Here is a 17,602-nt window from a genome sequence, read left to right as displayed (position 1 = left end):
CTGAATGTCTGATATTTCTGGGAATTTTACAGCGAAATCACCATTCCCGCTTCTCCATAATTAATCTATATATAGATCTATAGATATAGTACCCAAACTCATTGGGACACGAGCGAAAGTTTTCAGTAACAGGAACCGACAGAGATGTTCTTTTTTTGTTTTTTGGTTTGGTTTTTGAATTTTTGGGTTTTTGAAAAAAAAAGGTTTTTTTTTGTTTTTTGGTCAAACAATTTTGGTGGCATCCCTGGTACATATGTACCTGATTGTGAGAGTGTTTTGCTCAATTTCATCAATTATATTCTTGTCTTACTCGGATTTTTGGGTGTTTTCATGGAAAGGCCACAAATTTGTTGAGTGACATTTTTAATTAAAAATTTACAGTACTAGAGGGTACGGTAGCTGAAAACTTTCGCTCGTGGCGAGACGAAATCTCACTTGGGCAAAAGAAAATCTCATTCAAAAAGAGGGTAAATGAAGGTCCCCGAGAGTCAATATCGAGAGAGCAATAAATTCGTTTTCCCTTCAATATGCTCACCTGCCCCTCCATCTCATTGCCTTCTTGCCTCTTTAAGAAACTCCACCCACTTTATTTCTTGGTGGTTCTCTTCTCAGACCTCCCTTATAAAATGTACATGCATTTGTCACCTTGACGACACATATACATATAAACATCAGAAATATATATATAAATTTTTGGCAAGAAGTCATGAGAGTGCGGGGGGGGGGGGGAAATTTCAAAAGTCAATTGGATTATTAAAATGAAAAGCTTTTTGCTGAAGAGAGAAGAAAAAGAAGAAATTTGAAGAAAATGTCGAAAATCGTGTGGAAAAAGAGCAAAGGAGCCGTCGGAGTGGTCGAGGGGGAGCATGATCAGATCTTTTGACTAAATCTAATTTTCAGCATCAAAGGGCACTCATCCGATTTTCGAAATTCCCCGGCAGTATATGTGGAGCCCAACATGTTTCTCATGTTCTAAAATTGAAAAGCTTTATATAAATATAGATCTGTAGAAAAAATTGAATAAGATATAAAAGTACAAGGCAACGGAATTGAATTATAGGCAAATATCACAAAATTTTGGCACACATGCATGGGAAAATATGAATATTATCAACTAAAAAATATGGCTTCGAAATGGGATCGAACAATTGTTGCAGTTTTTGATTGGACATCGGCAAGGGATGATGTGTAGTTGGATGGAGGAATGATTAAGACAAGGAGGCGAGAATTAACCTGAAAAATAAAAACATTGAATTTTGTTTTTGCCAAGAATGTTGTTACCTTTTTGATAACAATCCACCAATCACTTGAAGATTTGACGAAACATTCACCAAATTCTTCAGTTTCCGACACAAAATTGCTCATTGTATCACATACTAAACGATTAACATCAACTGGTGGCAGTGGTACTTTTAATGTTGAATTAGATCCAGAAGCGGCAACGGGAAGCTTCGGAGATGTTGAAAGGCTTGAGGTCATGGATAACGATGATGGATTGAAGTAAATGTAATGGAAATCTGGAGCTTCCGGGAACTTTTCGTCGCCGATTCTGAAATTAATGGAATTTAATGGAATTTATTGTGATATAATGTAAGTTTGAACTTACTCGTCACCAATTTTACTCGCTACTTGTGAAAGTTCGGTTTCCAAAAACTGATCAATATTTCGAAGAAGTCGACGACTGACAACACCATTCTGTGAAGGAGTGGCGCGAGATGATTGAGATGATTCTGGAAAAGAAAATAAGTCGGAAAAAGATTTATTTTGTTTAAAGGTGGAGTTCGGAAAATGTAGATATTACCTTAAAAGTAGTTTAATGTGCCGAAATATCACATAAGAAAGATGAGAAAAATCCACCAAATTTGGAAAAAATCTGATTTTGATGAAAATTCAACTTTTGCTAATCCCTTTATTTGAATTACCACGCTTTTGTCTCTAAACTCCGCCCATAGAACCGTGCCGCACTTCGACTTTTTTTTTCAATTTCGACACGAATTCTTCTTTTTTGTGTTTCTTGACTAATTTTTAATGAAGAAAAATTCAAAAATGTTCAAAAATATTTTTCCTATTTCAAAAGCATTTAGAAATCATTTTTAAAAACGTTTCCTTGTGTTTAGAATTTCAGGAACATGTACTTTTTTCGGGTTCGATACGATTTTTTAATTCTTTTGATATACAAAAAAATATATTTGATCATTTATGCCATTTTTCTATATTAAGAATAAAAAAACAACACAAAAAGACAAATTTGCGGTACAATTGCAAAAAAACGAGGCGCGGCACGGTTCTACGGGTGGATTTTAGATACAAAAGAGCGGCAATTCAAATTAGCAGATTAGCAAGAGTTGAAAATCGCTTTTTTATTTTCAATTTATTCTCAAAACGTAATAAGAACGTTTCGTTTCGAAAAACTATTTTTAAAAACTCACCAGAATCCCTTCTGATTTCTAATCCACCATTTGCTGGACAATTTCTGACAAACATGCAAACTGTTGCATTTAGACATCGATAAACGATCATCTGGTATCCGATGAGTTCTTCTTGAAATTCAGTTCCTTGATCGGAATGCAAATGAACTACAGAAAGTGACTCATCACCGAGCAACGGAGCATCTGTTGTTAAATCTGTTGGTCCTCGTAGATATCTTCCTTTTGAAGCATTTCTTCCAGAATGTTCAAGTTCTGGAGCCAATGTTGTTGGAAGCAAATTATGTGTCAAATAATGAAATAGTGATGGAAGATCGCGTTTCGAAAGTTGATAGTAGAGAAGTTTATCTTGATACAAGAACATTATTTTCTCGATAACTTGGAATTCTTCACGAAGTTCGGAAAGTAAAGAAACAACGTTCAAGTAGAGAGGACCAGACATTCGTAGAAATTCGACGCCTCCAAGATGATCAAGTAGTGGCATTTTGTGAACTTTCAGTAGTGGGATGTACTTGGAGAAGAAAAAATCAAGGCGTTCTTTGAATTTTGGAATGTCGTCGGGAACATTTCTGAAAGATATTTTTATTTTTATAAACTAGACTTTAACTTACTTGATAAAAGAAGAAAAAGTTCCAAAAAACATTCGAAACATTTTGTAGGCATCGGAAAGTATACTCCTAATCGCTGGTTGAAATAGAGGATAATCAGAAACCAATGATAATTGTTTAGAAATTGATACTCCAAGAATAAATTGATCGTCTTCTGTACGAATATAAACGTGCTCTGTTCTCTGCGTCGTCACAGTTCGGAAATCGAAACCATCTTCATTTTCACTAATTCTTTCACTGATTTCCCGACGGGAGGTGCTCAAGAAATTTTCTGTAAAGTTAACAACGGCTTCTGCGAATCCTGTTATTTCGGTCTGAAATTAATACAGTTATTAGAATAAAAAGTATTACGATATTGAAAACCTGTCTCTCTAATTGCTCGCCTTTCGGATGAAAATACATCACACGATTATGTTCTTCGCCTTCTTTTCGTCCTGATAATGGATGCGCCACGAAAAAGAATTCAAGGACATCTGTAAAAACATAATTATTTCGTTTTTTTAATTAAAATTCAATTACCAATGAATCTGACCACATTAGAGCAGGATGGCGGGTTTAATGACAAGTTGGAGAAGAAATACAATGGATTTGCAATCGACTCCATTCTGAAAAAAGCAAAATATATGTTTTGTACCGTGCAGTGTTAAAATTAAAATTAAAAATAAAATAAAATAAAAGAGAGAAAAAGAGTGTGTGAGACTAGGAGGGTAGCAGACATAAATGATTGACGCAAACGTTGTTCACTGACGCAAAACTTGATCACTGGCGCATGTCTCGATTTATTTTTTAAATCCTCCGCAAATTTTCTGCAAAACCATGCAGAATATATATATTGTTTATTTGTCACAAGAAAGAGATAAAATATTTGATCATATAAACATATAACTTTTAGACGACATGAATGAAAATTCTAGCTGGAGAGGTGGCAGTAGCTCTCAGCACGGTCAATCATGGCGCAGTGGCGATATTCCACTCCCTAGGGACTTCCCTCCACCAGGTTTGAATCTTTTAAACGTTTCAAGATTGTAAATCATTAATTTTTGACTTTTCAGAACGGCAGTCGATTCCTTCTCTGATGGATCCACCAGAGATTGTCGAATGGCGCAAGAAAATCGATGAGTTACGTCAAAAGATTATCGACAGTGAGCAGAATTTGAACGCTCACAGAAATGGAATGGACGAGCTCCTAATGGTGTGTTTTGCAAACATACAATCTTGTATCCACGTTTATCCAGGCACATCTTAAATCTGCTATTCGAACTTCTGAAACAATGAAAATTGAGAAGATGTTGAGTCAGAATAATCTGAACGTGGAAGATCTCAATTCCTATTTAGATGCAATGGCTACACCGAAATGCTCTAAAGATTTGATTTCAGTAAGTAATTTTTCAAAAAATAAAGAAATTTGACGAAAAATTTTCTTCAGCAAGCGAAAAAGTGGATTTTCGAATACTGCACAAGCGATCAGCTGAGAGAAATAATACTGTCTTTTCTGTTAAATAAAGTTAAAGATGAAGCATCTGGAGAATATCTACGACTTCATATTCTATATTTAATCAATGATTGGGCATTTCATTGGTAAGCTTAGAATACTGAACAAAACGTCGTTAAATACCAAATTTCAGTCAAAGAAAAAAAGAAGAAAATCAAATGAAAATGCTGGCTCGATACGTTCCAAAAATGTATGCATATTGTATAGAACTTTCTTCGTCGAGTGAGTTGAGCAACAAGTTAGAAGGAAAGCTTTTAGGAGAATGGGAAGGTCGACAATATTTCGCTGATTCTGTATTCAAACAACTCAGGAATACAGTTCAAATTGTTAGCACTGACAGAGAAATTGAAAAATCATCTTATGGAACAATTCGGGAGTCGATTCGAAGTAATCTGATGGCAACGTTTGATGGATATGAACAACAGCATGTCACATATTCCCAGCATATTCAAAGACAAATTGACGAAGTTGAGAGAAAAATTGATGGTGAGAAATAGAAATTTAGTCTGAAAATTTTAAAAATTGGTTCTTACAGAGTTTCGTCATGGGCCATCATCCGGACCTGCATCGCATCATCCTAATGCTCCACTGTCAAACATGAGAAGATCAAGATTTGATCAAGCTCCAAAACATTCAGCTGAACGACCACACGCTTCTGTTTCGAACACATGGAATCAAAATGACCAGCAGGACGATGGAGAAGATATTGATGGAATGCCGTTTGATGAGGAAAATTTGAAGCCACAGAAATCGTATATGGCTTTACCGGCTGGAATTATGACTCCACTAGTTTCGATGAATAGTGTCATGGTATGTTATGATCCGATATTTTGTCAATTTATATTTTATTTGATTCAAGTATGAACCATTGGACCCAGAAGAACTTGAAATGCCAGCATCAGTTCCACCGTCATCAAGACTACTTGCTGCTAAGAATATGTTCCACAAAGGTGTCGAAATGGATATTGCTTTGGCCGATGGAGCGTACGTTCTCAAAATCAATTCAATTTTTTATTAAATTAATTATTTACAGAATCACCGAAGATCCGACCAACTTGAAATACCCTCTTGAGTTTTTGGAAGAAAAGGCACGTATTAAAAAGACATTCGAAGAAAAACAAAAATGTTCTGTCGAAGAATTTATCACAAATCGACCATCTGCAACTGATCGAGAACGATTTGACAAAACAAGAAAATTGAAAGAAGAAGATCAAATTGAAAAAATTCGTAAATGCGTCGACGCATACTATGCTTCACAGGAGCCACCCGAAAATTTAAGAGAAGATTCCGAGGCGAGGCGTTCCAATTCACGATCCCCTCCTAGAGACCACAAGAGATCGAGGTCGCCGTCACGAAGTCCAAGCCCGAGAAGACGACAACGATCTTCATCGAATTCATCTAGGTCTTCGGGTTCTTCGTCAAGATCCTCTTCTTCTAGCAGAAAATCGTCTCCGGAAAGAGGAAGAGACAGTAACATTGGACAGCGAGGATACGGCGGAGGAGGTTTCAGTGAAAGGTTTGTTTGATTAATAAAAAAATGTTGATATTAAAAATTATATTTCCAGACCTTCGTTTGGATTCAAATCTGCCCAGGAACCACTCTCGTACGATAACAAAGGTGCCCAACTTATGGCTAAAATGGGTTGGGGAGGAAAAGGATTGGGAGCAAATGAAAGTGTAAGAATCAAAATATTTATTTTTCAGAAATAATTTTCCAATTTTTCAGGGAATCGTTGATCCTGTGTCTGGTGGAGAAGTTCGTAATAGAAATGAGCAATTTATGGGCCTTGGTCGTTCACTTGATCCATATGAGCAGTTCAGAAAACAACGATCTGGAACATACCACGACCGAGGAAGTTTTCACCGAAAATAGAATCTCTACGTTTTAAATTTATTTTTTTTGTTATGCAATAATTGTTGAGAAATCATTAATTTGTTTATTTTATCATCATTAAAATGATCTCCGAAACATACACATTATTAAAGCTAATGCGAAGCGATGATTGGCGACGTAGCCGTCTATTTTTTTACAGACATTCACAATCTTTTGTGAGTTGAAGCATGAGATTGAATTATTCAAGGTAGAAGACTGGACGTGGCTTGGGGCGAAGTGGGATCATTCGATGGGCAAAAGCTATCCAGAGAGCAGTGACGACAACTAACTGGGCGAATAAAAGCTCCCAAACTCTTTGAGGACCAAATGATGCGTATATTGCTCTGAAACAAAACAAATACTACCAAGGCGCGGAGTTTGCTATTCTTCCGCATAAAACTACTGTTCCCGGTCTCGATACGACAAATTTTGCTGATTGCAAAAAAGCGTGCGCCTTTAAAGAATACTGTAATTTCAAAGATGCGGAATTTTCATAGATTCTTCAAAGTTTTTCTCACAGATTTGATACGATTTGTATCGTTTTATTTGAGTTTTTTAGAGAATAAGCATATTTTATAGATAAATTATGCGCAGCATTCAAAGTTTGAAATTACAGTACTTTTTAAAGGCACACATTTTTTAGTTAACAAAATTTTGTCGTGTCGAGTTACCAAGTGAAATATTTTTTAGCAGAGCATTTCCTTCGAAGTTCAAGCTTACGTGCAAAGAACAGGAGCTACAACTCTCGCAAAAACTTGGGAAACGTCATAGAGACTTTGCTCCAATGCTTGGCCAACTGGATTGAATAGTTTTGAATAAAGCGTGGCATCTCCAACATTTATAAATGGGACACAACCACCAAAAGCTATAATATATCCAATGTAGAAGAACTGTAAAATCGTCAAATTACAGTAACCCTGAGAATTATCGCACCGCTTGAGATGTTTTTGGAAGTCCTAAACACCATGAATATAATGAATAATCACATCCTCCGTGAGTTCCATCTGTATTCACAACTACATTCGTTGGAATATACGGCCATTGATATGTTGTTAGAACATATATGATAAATATTATCAAACTAATTGTATTCACTTTTCCAATATTCAATTTTCGAGCAACATCCGTGAAGACAAAAGTACTGTAGAGAGATAGTGCGAAGACTCCGGCGATGAAGAAAATAATGGACATTGTACCGACTGCAGAATCTCTTTCCATATTAAACATCATCATCATGAATGCTGGAGCAAGTGTTTCAATTGCATAATATGTAAAGTTTTGGCAATATCTTGTCAGCATGCAGACGAACATTGCAAGTTTATCTGGTCGAGGCCAATTTTCATCGTCTTCCTGAATTTTTTATATAATTTTTTTTAAAATGGAAAAATGGAATCATCAACTATATATAAATCAATTATTCCGTATGTTCATAGTTTTTAGACTAAAAAGTGTTGTCTTTTGAAGTGATAACGAGTTGGAGTTAGGAAGATAATTCCAGGTTACTGTAGTGGTTCTATAGAAATTCTGAATTAAAATTTAAAATTTTTGAGTAAAAAACAAGGAAAGAAGCTGATCCAATTTTGGGATCCGAAAAATTTGAGAGTTTTATAAAAACCTGGAATATTTTTAAAAGTTTTACATGTTTTTGGAAAAGTTTATAAAGTTTTGAAATGCTGAACACATTTATTGAAAACTTCTAAAATTATAAAAAGAACCTTCAAAATTGTTGGAAGCTTTCGGAAAAATTTAAAGACTTTGTTTCGAAAATAGTATAGTAATAAGGGCACATTAACATTCGGAATAAGTTTTTTATTATTATTTTTTTAGAAACTTATTGAAAACTTCGAAAAAATTTTATATTATTAAAAATTATTTACTTTCCTTACCTGTAGAGATTTTTCGTGAAAATGGAAAAAAACACTTACAACACTCCTCTGACTGCAACTATTTCCATTTCTTTCAATTTCATGATATACTGTAAACAATGCAACAATTGCAGATATATTTAACACAATTGAAATGAACGCTGCTGCATTATGAGAATGAATATGCAATGGACCGATAAGTTGAAGTCCAGTATCTCCAAGAAATAAGAAAATCAATTGGAGCCCTGGACCAAGAATGAGCCCAAGAGCACGTCCACCAATAAATACTGACATTGCTTTTGCACGATCATCGGACATTGAATGAGCAGTTAGGGTTGTACGTAAAGTTGACGTATTTCCTAGAGAATTTGAGAATTAGCTAGATATATTTACTTTTCGGAGTAGTCGGCGAGTTCAATACTTTTTTTTAAATTTGAATATCAATTTATCATTTCTAATGTGGAACCACTTTACTTTTTCTGATTCGACCCAAGCTTGATGTGTGAATTTTGCTAAATGAAATATTAAAACCACGTTTGAAATCTTTGAAATAGTTACAAAAATACAAAAATAGCTGCTATGAGACTATTTGAATTAGAAATAAAGCAATCATAACGACTTACCCATTCCAAGACCACCTAAAAATCTACACAACATAATGTAGAATGCACTAGTTTCTGCTGGAACATGATCAGCCAAGAGGAATAGACAATTGGAAAGTAACATTAAAAGATATCCAACACACATTGGTTTTTTGCCCTGAACATTTGTTTAAAAGTTTTTTAACTATTTAATGTATTTACCTTATACCGTTTTTTAGTCCACCATGCTGCTGCGAGTGCTCCAAGGCAATGACCAATTCCATGAAGAGTCACTGCCAAACCAAATGACGTAGGACCAACTGATGGGTCGAGCTGAAATTGTGAGGATTTTTATAGAACTTTGAAATGTACTTATAGAAATAAAGAACTTTAATCTCAGATAAATGGTTTGGAGTCTAATTATGTGAAAAGCGAAGCTAATCGGAATGCGGAGCAGAACTAATCGAACCTAAATCGAACAGGGTTTTTATCTAATTTGACTCGTCCCGCTTCTAATTAGATTCGCTTTTCGCGTGTTTCAAATTTGACTCGATTTTCATCTATTTAGACTGGGGAAAATTAAGATTAGACAGGGTTCTCTCTAATTAGACTCCAAACCATTCTGCTGAGATAGTGCTTCAAAGTCACTATTTTTAAGTTAAAAATAACTCATTTGGCAGTTGGCAGTTCTAAAACTAGTTCTTTTTGAAGATTTCACTGCGATTTTATTCATATTTTTCTAAAACCTTGCAAATTCATGACATCGTCTAGCCCGTTTCGAATCAAGAATCAACATTTTTATTACAAAATGCTTCAAAAAAGGATCCGCCCATTTCTTGCAAGCTTGGTCATATTTATTTTTCTGGCACATACTGAATTACTTTATTTTAATTAAAACATTTTAAAAATTGATTTTCCGATAAAATTTTGAAAAATATATATTCACATACTTTTGTCATATAAGTATACATAATAGTGGTAAAAATGGCATATTGAAAGTAGACAACTAATGAAAAGTATCCACAAAGATATACCACATCCCAAGAAGTCTCAATGATTATTCGCATTTTTTGACTGAAAATTTATATAGATTCTATTAAAAAACGTTCATGTACAGTTAAAATTAAGAACTTTTATATAATAGATGCTAATAAAATGTCAACTGACAGCTGAAATAGAGAATGCCGCAAAATAGATGTGTCGTTGGAAGACCACAAATGTTTGAAGAAACAAGAGGAAGAGATTTACATAATTTTGATAGAAAGATCAATTTTCCAACACAAAACTCAATAATATTATCAGAGTGGACGCATACCGGTTGGAGTGATTTGTTTTGTACTTTTCCGGTGAACTGCAGTCACAATACGAAATATGATGAGCCTTCTATAAAATAATATCTTAAAAAGTAGTTTTATATTTACTGAAGCTAATTTATAAGTCGAATCCAAAAAAATTTCAACAACCAACATGTATTCGCATTTTGAAATTTTTCCAGGCCTGCGAATTGGACTGAACTACGGTAGAGACCTGAATGTGCATTTGTGCGTGGAACGGTGTGCGCAGTACGTGGATTGTTTTCGTGTTCACTTCTAGAAACTTCTGCCACGATTTTGACATTTTTAAGTTTTAAATCATTTTTTTGTATTCGTTATTTCAGATTTCCGTTTTCTGAATATTTAAAGTCATTCAACTGATTGTTTTACTGTTTCCAGCATTTGCCTGAAAAATGTCTGAAGAAGAAGGCAAAGAAAAAATGAACAAAATGCGTAAGCGCATCGAACGGGACGCTTATAGTGTTCTTCTTTCTTTCAAAGATGGAGCCTCACCGAAGCAGGTCGAGCAAAGAATGGAGTTAGTTGATCCGAGTGGTGTGAATTTAAATTTACTGTAATTTTCAGCGACACATTAGGATATGACTACTGCTCGAAATATCACTTGGCTGGTGTTTACGACATGGCTCAAATTCTGATCGAGCATCCGGATGTACGGCAAACTTACGAGGGAAAATTCAAGATCATGTACGTTCCGATTTATCGTTCGCGTTTCTAACCTGTCAAAACTAATATTTTAGCGCAAACGAGGACAATCAGGATCTTGTGGATTTGATCTCGAAGCAGAGCGACGGACCTAGGAATAAAGGTTCTTCAAAAAGAGGAAGACGTTCGTCATCTTCTGCTGGATATCATCAACGATCTATGTTTGGAGGAGAGCTGTCGAGATCGCCACGATATTCCAGTTGTCGCCCTCGTTCGTATGCTTCCTTTGGAAAAGCAGCGTCTAAAAAGGTTCTAAAAGATGTATAGAAAGATTTAAATGTCAAGAGAATTTTTCAGTTATTCCAAAACTTCGGGCAACCTTCTCGTCCTTTCTCGGTGTTGTCGTCATCTAAAGCATCCACTTCCTCGGCAATCCAATCCTTCGGAACAGGAAATCATGATTCTACGTTTGGAAAGTCGAGTGGCTCAAATGCGAATCCAACAAATCCGCCTGTAGCTCCATCCATTCAGCGCCCTCTCATGCGCCCATCAACTGCGTCTTCGATTCCAATCTTCATTCTTCGTAGTGGAAGTCGATCACCTGTCAAGAAGCATGTGCAAATTAAAACATCTTCAAGCTCGTCTCATATGCCAACCATCACGGAGTTCATGAATAATACGAAGCGTATGATGGTGAAGGAGCTTCCAGCTTCTGTTCACGTAAGTTAAAAGTTTAGTTGTACTCTCGTATAAGTATTTAATTTCAGCTCTCCGAGATGACAGAACTCTATGAGAGGGAATTCGGTGCACCCGTAGATCCACTATTGTTGTTCAGCAAAAGCTGGATGCTTATGGCCAAGACAACATTCAAAGAGTTTCTACAAGTTATTGATGGAGAAGTTTCGTTGAGGGAAAAGTGGCTAGCTGATCAAGGAACAACAACCAAATCGGTGCTTGAGTTGCCTTCTCGCAAAGTTGAAGCTACAACTGTTGCTCAGCTACCAATATCACAAGGGTTTAGATACCAGGATCCTAACTCAAAGCCGAAAGCTGACCTGGCTTCAATCTCTAAGTCTCTGGACGGTGAGTTATTAAAATTCCTTATATTTTAACAAAGAATATTTTCAGGTCTTACTTTGAATGCCAGAAAGAGCAAAAAGGAAGCAAGCAAAAGTGACATGATGCCATTTATTCCAAAAAATCACCGAGAAATTGTCACAAAGAGATTCGGCAACGCTCCAAGCTCCGTGAAAGCTGATTCTATCGTTGAAAGAGTGCAGAGCACTTCTTGTATCTTCGGTCGACAATCAGTTCCATCAGTCCTTTCAATTTCCTCTTCTTCAACCGTTGTCCCGGAAAAGCTGAACGAAGAAGGCCTGAAATACGATTCAAAAGAGCTTCTGCAACTCAAAGCTTTGAAGAAGACTGATGTCATGTTAGTCAATGTTTATGCATCGCTGAAAGCTTTTCCACAAATGATTGATGCACGTGCGAAAGCTCTGATGCAACAAAATCTTGAAGTCCAAAGAAATATGGCAAGCCGTGCCAGCTTAAATGTTGTTGCTCAAGTGCAGCGCCCAAGTTCATCAATCAACCTTCAACGTGTCAGGGTAAATCCTAATCAATGTGTCAAGAAAGTGGTTCCAGTTAGAACCCTTGGACAGGCTCTCGCTGAAGTTAGGAGACAACGAGAACAGGTATAAATTGTTGTCCTCTCTCATTTTACTTATATTGTTATAGGTAGAGCAAGAAGCTTTCAATGAGCAGCCAGAACCTTCACCTTCACCTCGTCTCGGCATGGGCTCTTCTTCGCATGCAGCCAGCAATGTTTCAGATGATGGCTGGGGTGCTCAAGTCGTTCAGAAAGTCGAGGTAAAGTATATAAGAAGAAAACTCTTGTTAATATATTAAATTTTCAGAAGAGTCCACCCAAACCGTTTACCGTCTTGCTGCCACCAATGTCAAAAGGAGCGGGTGTGAAAATACGGCCTCGTTCTCGTGTTGTATTATGCCATTCGTCAGCGTCCTCGTTTCCACCGTCGCTGAACTCCGATTTCTCGCCGAACATCTCCCAGGCGTAGTTGAAGCAGTGCTCCTGACACGTATTTTATAATATTTATGTTTTTTTTGAATATTTTTCGTTAGTATTTATATCTGAATTTTGAACCATTTTCGCTATTTTCGTTTTTATCACACTAAATACTAGTGCCGACAATCTTTTTAAAAATTTTTAAATGTATCGTTTTCTCTATTCACAATTAAATGGAGAATAAGTCCCTTGGTTTATTATCATGTAGAATTGACTTTCCGCTTTAACGTCCAAAATAAATTATTTTTCTCAAGAATACTTCCTTCTAAATACTTATAACGCTGTTCTTGTACTCCCTAGTTGAAACAATTACATTTCCAACATTGAGATTTATTTTAAACAAAATTCCCCGTTAAAAAATTCAGAACTGTATTTAATAGGTACTGAATACAAAATTCATAAAGAAATAGATAGTCAAAATAAGGTACGGGGATACGGTGGAATACGGAATACGAGTAAGTAAATATCGGGATCGGAAACAATACTTAACAGAAGATTTACAAAACAAATAAAAGAATGCGGTGTCGTGAATTTGAAAATTTTCGAGACATCACATAAATCACCATGTTCAATTGACTGATTGATCATGCCAGAATTGATAATTACGAAAATACGATAGAATGGTGTGAAGCGATGTCTCGAAATGTTTCTATTAAACAAAAGATCTCTCGAGATCAAATAATAATGACGACGTCGCGTAGATTTTACCACTCGTCGTCGTCGTTGCCATCGGCTGAAAAGAAAGTTTCATATAAAATAGTAACGTATAGAAAATAATATTCTCACCTCCGGTTTCAGTTGGTTCCTCGTCGGCATTATTAGCTGTTCCAAATGTTGAACTTCCCAGAGTGGCACTCTCTTCAGCTTTTTTCGCATCTTGGGCAGCTTTCGTAGAAAAGCCAAAACCGCCGGCGGCTGGTGCATCTTCAGATGCATCATTGTTGTCTGATGGGAATCCAGTTGGTGCTTTTGGAGCACCAAAACCTCCCCCGGATGATGTAGGCTCGGCATTGTTTCTAGATCCGCCAAATCCGCTGGGTTTTACGCCTCCGAAGCCGCCGCCTCCACCAGATCCTCCAAAACTGCCACCACCGCCGGATCCACCAAAATTGCCGGAACCTCCGAAGTCTCCGCCTCTTCCTCCGCCACCGAAGACACCACCACCTCTTCCTCTACCAGTGCCACCGAAGCCTCCACCTCTTCCTCCGTATCCACCTCGCTGACCAAAACCGCTAGTTCCACTCTTTCCACGGCCTGAAATCATGTTTTTAAAAATTGAGACATAAATAATAATTTCACAGATATTTTCTAAATACCACTTACTGGATTTTGCCATCGCGTCCAAGAAATCTGGAACTTTGAGATCCGGGAGATTCTGCGATATAATAAGCTCGACGAGTTTCGGTGCCAATAAACTATCTCGATCAGACTGAGGATCTACAAACGAAACGCAGAGACCATTTTCCTTTCTTCCAGTTCTACCAGTTCTTCCAGCGCGATGAATGAACGTGTCAGCTCCCTGATCAGGGTCTCCGTCAGGAAGGTCAAAGTTGATAACTCGATCCAAATCTGACACATCAATTCCTCGCGATAAAAGATCAGTGGTGACGAGCAAGTTTACTCGGTTGCTTTTGAAGTCATTGATCAACTTTTCACGCATGTCTTGGGATCGATCACTGGAAATTGTTAATAGATATTTGCATTATTAGAATCAAAATGGTTTTTTCAAAAAGAAAGTGAACAATAAAATCTCAAAATTTGCCAACTTGTCAGCATGATTTACACCTTCTTATTGCATATTTTGATAATTTAATTATCACAGTGTCTCGTTTATTAAGATGCTTCTTCAGTCAATGACTGCACATATTTGATCCAACTAAATATATGTAAGTTGGCCATAGGAATTTTTCCAAAACTTGGGAGATTTTCACAACGTCTCATGACGAAATTCGGCGTTATAAATATAAAAAAAATGACAGAAGACATACCCGTGCAAAGTTTGAGCTAGCATTCCTCCGGATGTCAGTTTTGCGGCACACGCATCGCATTGATCCTTCTTTTGAACAAAAATTATCGTCTTGAGAGTTTTACCGTTAACTGAAAATTGAAACATCGGACTATTGAAATTCCGATTTTGACCCGATGCCACGAATACTGTAACTTTCGAGTGGCCATCTTACTTACCGTTCTGTTTAAGAATCTCCCTGAGCTTCGCGTTCTTCTCTGCAAGACCCTTACATTCGAAGAACTCCAGGTTAACGCGTTTGCTCAAGCGTCCATTAGCTAGAACGATTTTAATCATCTCATCTTGACCAGGCAATCGTTTCATCAGTTCATTTGCGACAGTCATGACACTCGCGTTAAAAGTTGCTGATGTCATGATAGTTTGTCGAGTAGCAGCAGACTCCATGAAGCCAGCGTCTTTGATAATTGCTCCAAGATGTCCCAATGGATCCTTTTTCATATCTTGTAAAAGACGATCTGCCTCATCGAAGACGAGGAACCTCAGATGCAACAGACTGATGTGACTTTTTACGGTGAAATCCATAATGCGGCCACAGGTTCCAATAAGAATATCACATCCATTCCTGATTTCATTGAGCGATCGAGCACGATCCGACTGTCCGTATGATAAGAGAACAATGATATCCGTATTTTGGCAATATGTACGGAGAGCTTCGTGAATTTGGGCTGCCAATTCACGGGTTGGAGCAAGAATGAGGGCAAGTGGTCCATCGTCTTGACGAGCCTTGTTGCGAGTCTCCTCATCCATTCTCAAAATTTTATCAATAATCGGTAATCCGAACGCCGCTGTCTTTCCAGCGCTGGTTTCCGCCTGTCCCAACACGTCGTGGCCATCGAGAACTTGTGGAATCATTGCTCCTTGGATTGTTCGAACATTATTATATTTTATACGCTTCAGCGTCTCGAGTATTGTTGGGTGAAGACCAGAATTCGTCCATGACGTGAGACGGACATCTTTTTCGGCATTGCGAATCTCAACAGCACGATCTTGGCCTACATCACAATCTGCTAGACGGTCCGCAGTTTCTCGAACCAACTCATCGATATCTCGTGTTACTGGAACCCAGTCACGTGGGGCTCTTACCGGTGCATTGACACCTTCAGAATTACTACCATCGCTACGGTGGAATCCGCCGATATTATTGGAATTTCCTCGATAAGAGTTGTTCGGGTTTCCAAAACTGCCACCGCCATTGTTTCCGAATCCACGATTGTCATTGCCCCCAAATCCACCATCGTTTTTGAAACCACTGGAACTGTTATTGCCTCCAGAACGATGATCGCGGGAATCTTGTTGAGAGCGGTAGTCGTTTCTGTATTCTCCGCTGTTATTTCCACTGTAGCCACCAGAATTCTGACCACGGTAGGAATCGTGGCCTCCCTGGTGGTTGTCGTAGCGTCGCTGATTGTCTTCTTTTGGAGCACTGTAGCGATCTTGTCCACCCTGATGGCTTCGCGGAGAACTTTGGCTGTTGTAGTTGTGGTGGTCGCGTGGTGAGTCTGAAAATTGGAGATAAATTAGCATCAAGATTTTCAAAGAAACATACTTCTGTCAGAATCTCTATTCGATTGATATGGTCTAGCCTGGTCATTGTCGTTACGACGACGATCATCGTCTCTGCGATAGCCGGAGTGACCATCGCCTTGGTAAGATCCCTGACGATACTGGTCGTTTCTGCTATTGGAATTATGATTAGAACCATGATCGTTGTATTGGTTCATTGGTCCACGATCATCTTTTGATCCGTGATTGTCTCGCTGATAATGTTGGCCACCACGGTTGCTGTCGTAGTTATAATTGCTTTGAGAGTAGCGATTATCCGCACTTCGTCCGTTGTTGCCACGATCATCCCGTTCCCCATAGCGGCTTCCACCGTGGTTATCGCGAGAATCTGGAGTTTTAGAGAAATTATTAAAATAACACTTTCATTCGAACTCCCCACGAGAACGATCATCCTCACGTCTTCCGTAGCTGTTTCCGTGATTTCCTTGATGCCCACCTCCGTATGAATCCTGTCTCCCATCTGGACGACGATAAGATTGATAACTCGAGTTATGATCTTCACGGCGCCTTTGTCCTGCATCCGATCCACCATTTCCGTGCCGATGATCACGGTTTGAACGATCGTCGTGATATTCACGACCTCCTCCGCCGGCATTGTTGCCAAAGCTCGACATAGTTCTGAAAAAAAAATAGATGGAGATATTTAGCTTGCAGTTTTAAAGAGAAATCAAATATTGCTAGAAATCCAATTTTTTGAAGAAAAATTGGTGTAAAACTAATGGTATCATCTAGAAACATGAGGAGAGTGTGCGAGTGGACGTGGTGCAAAAAACGAGGGAAAAGAGGCGAACAGAGAAACACGACTGGTCATCTGCGTCTATTATTTGCCCTCACGTCTACACTTCTTGTGTTCTCGTCATAGCGAATGAAACTTTTACAACAGTGATAGGAGGGGGCATTGAGGCAGTAAAAAGTGAATGTTGCACAGTATCCATCATACAGGCCACATCAGATTGTTTATAATTAGGTGCAACATTGTTGTACAAAACATATTGATTGATGGACAAATTGACAATTTTTTAAATGTTTTTTTTTAATTGAGGGAGAAAAACCACGTAAGCAAATATTTCCTAAAATTGGGAATGCGAGAAATACAGTGAAGA

General features: G+C 37.7%; 5 protein-coding genes and 2 non-coding genes across 11 annotated transcripts; 3 read left to right on the top strand and 4 right to left on the bottom strand.

Moving 5' to 3' along the window:
- The first annotated feature begins 844 nt into the window (after nt 1–844).
- Nucleotides 845–979, top strand: F58G11.8. The gene has a single exon (NR_069906.1). It is a non-coding gene; the product is annotated as an Unclassified non-coding RNA F58G11.8 (non-coding RNA).
- ccz-1 (Vacuolar fusion protein CCZ1 homolog) lies at nt 975–3,639 on the bottom strand. The gene is made up of 7 exons (NM_073986.4): nt 3,554–3,639; nt 3,398–3,507; nt 3,038–3,348; nt 2,430–2,995; nt 1,607–1,730; nt 1,282–1,549; nt 975–1,233 (listed from the first exon to the last, which is right to left on the bottom strand). Exons 1-7 carry the CDS (start codon nt 3,636–3,638, stop codon nt 1,111–1,113), a joined length of 1,587 nt encoding a protein of 528 aa, NP_506387.1. The 5' UTR covers nt 3,639; the 3' UTR covers nt 975–1,110.
- On the bottom strand, nt 2,117–2,266 carry F58G11.9. Its single transcript, NR_069905.1, has one exon. It is a non-coding gene; the product is annotated as an Unclassified non-coding RNA F58G11.9 (non-coding RNA).
- A 287-nt stretch (nt 3,640–3,926) lies between the features above and the next one.
- tag-65 (CID domain-containing protein) lies at nt 3,927–6,492 on the top strand. Its single transcript, NM_073985.7, has 10 exons — nt 3,927–4,031; nt 4,087–4,226; nt 4,270–4,410; nt 4,461–4,612; nt 4,660–5,012; nt 5,062–5,336; nt 5,386–5,510; nt 5,560–6,042; nt 6,092–6,203; nt 6,253–6,492. Exons 1-10 carry the CDS (start codon nt 3,932–3,934, stop codon nt 6,397–6,399), a joined length of 2,028 nt encoding a protein of 675 aa, NP_506386.1. The 5' UTR covers nt 3,927–3,931; the 3' UTR covers nt 6,400–6,492.
- F58G11.4 (MFS domain-containing protein) lies at nt 6,450–9,925 on the bottom strand (the record flags this gene model as incomplete). 2 transcript variants are annotated; one of them, NM_001269607.3, is made up of 7 exons in its annotated part: nt 6,450–6,743; nt 7,120–7,289; nt 7,333–7,749; nt 8,325–8,623; nt 8,888–9,023; nt 9,068–9,178; nt 9,796–9,925. In NM_001269607.3, the coding sequence occupies 7 exons, from the start codon at nt 9,910–9,912 to the stop codon at nt 6,599–6,601; spliced, it is 1,395 nt and encodes a 464-aa protein (NP_001256536.2). The 2 variants fall into 2 exon arrangements, with proteins under 2 accessions (NP_001256536.2, NP_001256537.2); NM_001269608.4 differs by lacking the exons at nt 9,068–9,178; nt 9,796–9,925 and having other exon boundaries at nt 6,599–6,743; nt 8,888–9,011.
- A 630-nt stretch (nt 9,926–10,555) lies between these two features.
- Nucleotides 10,556–13,161, top strand: mip-2 (HTH OST-type domain-containing protein). 2 transcript variants are annotated; one of them, NM_001047670.5, is made up of 8 exons: nt 10,556–10,696; nt 10,744–10,863; nt 10,917–11,130; nt 11,179–11,541; nt 11,589–11,904; nt 11,950–12,518; nt 12,562–12,693; nt 12,741–13,161. In NM_001047670.5, exons 1-8 carry the CDS (start codon nt 10,572–10,574, stop codon nt 12,900–12,902), a joined length of 2,001 nt encoding a protein of 666 aa, NP_001041135.1. In that variant the 5' UTR covers nt 10,556–10,571; the 3' UTR covers nt 12,903–13,161. The 2 variants fall into 2 exon arrangements, 1 of the variants encoding a protein (NP_001041135.1); NR_003171.1 differs by having other exon boundaries at nt 10,572–10,700; nt 12,741–12,902.
- A 60-nt stretch (nt 13,162–13,221) lies between these two features.
- On the bottom strand, nt 13,222–17,125 carry rde-12 (DEAD-box ATP-dependent RNA helicase rde-12). Of its 3 annotated transcripts, none has more exons than NM_001269605.2 (7): nt 16,897–17,117; nt 16,483–16,827; nt 15,095–16,435; nt 14,899–15,007; nt 14,234–14,586; nt 13,697–14,164; nt 13,222–13,643 (listed from the first exon to the last, which is right to left on the bottom strand). In NM_001269605.2, exons 1-7 carry the CDS (start codon nt 17,111–17,113, stop codon nt 13,615–13,617), a joined length of 2,862 nt encoding a protein of 953 aa, NP_001256534.1. In that variant the 5' UTR covers nt 17,114–17,117; the 3' UTR covers nt 13,222–13,614. The 3 variants fall into 3 exon arrangements, with proteins under 3 accessions (NP_001256534.1, NP_001256533.1, NP_001256535.1); NM_001269604.3 differs by having other exon boundaries at nt 13,224–13,643; nt 16,879–17,125; NM_001269606.3 differs by having other exon boundaries at nt 13,225–13,643; nt 16,936–17,123.
- Between the last annotated feature and the right edge of the window lie 477 nt (nt 17,126–17,602).

This window comes from Caenorhabditis elegans, chromosome V (assembly GCF_000002985.6).
Source record: "Caenorhabditis elegans chromosome V".
Lineage (NCBI taxonomy): Eukaryota > Metazoa > Nematoda > Chromadorea > Rhabditida > Rhabditidae > Caenorhabditis > Caenorhabditis elegans.
Note: the sequence above shows the minus strand (reverse complement) of the source record. Positions and strands in the feature narration are given on the sequence as shown.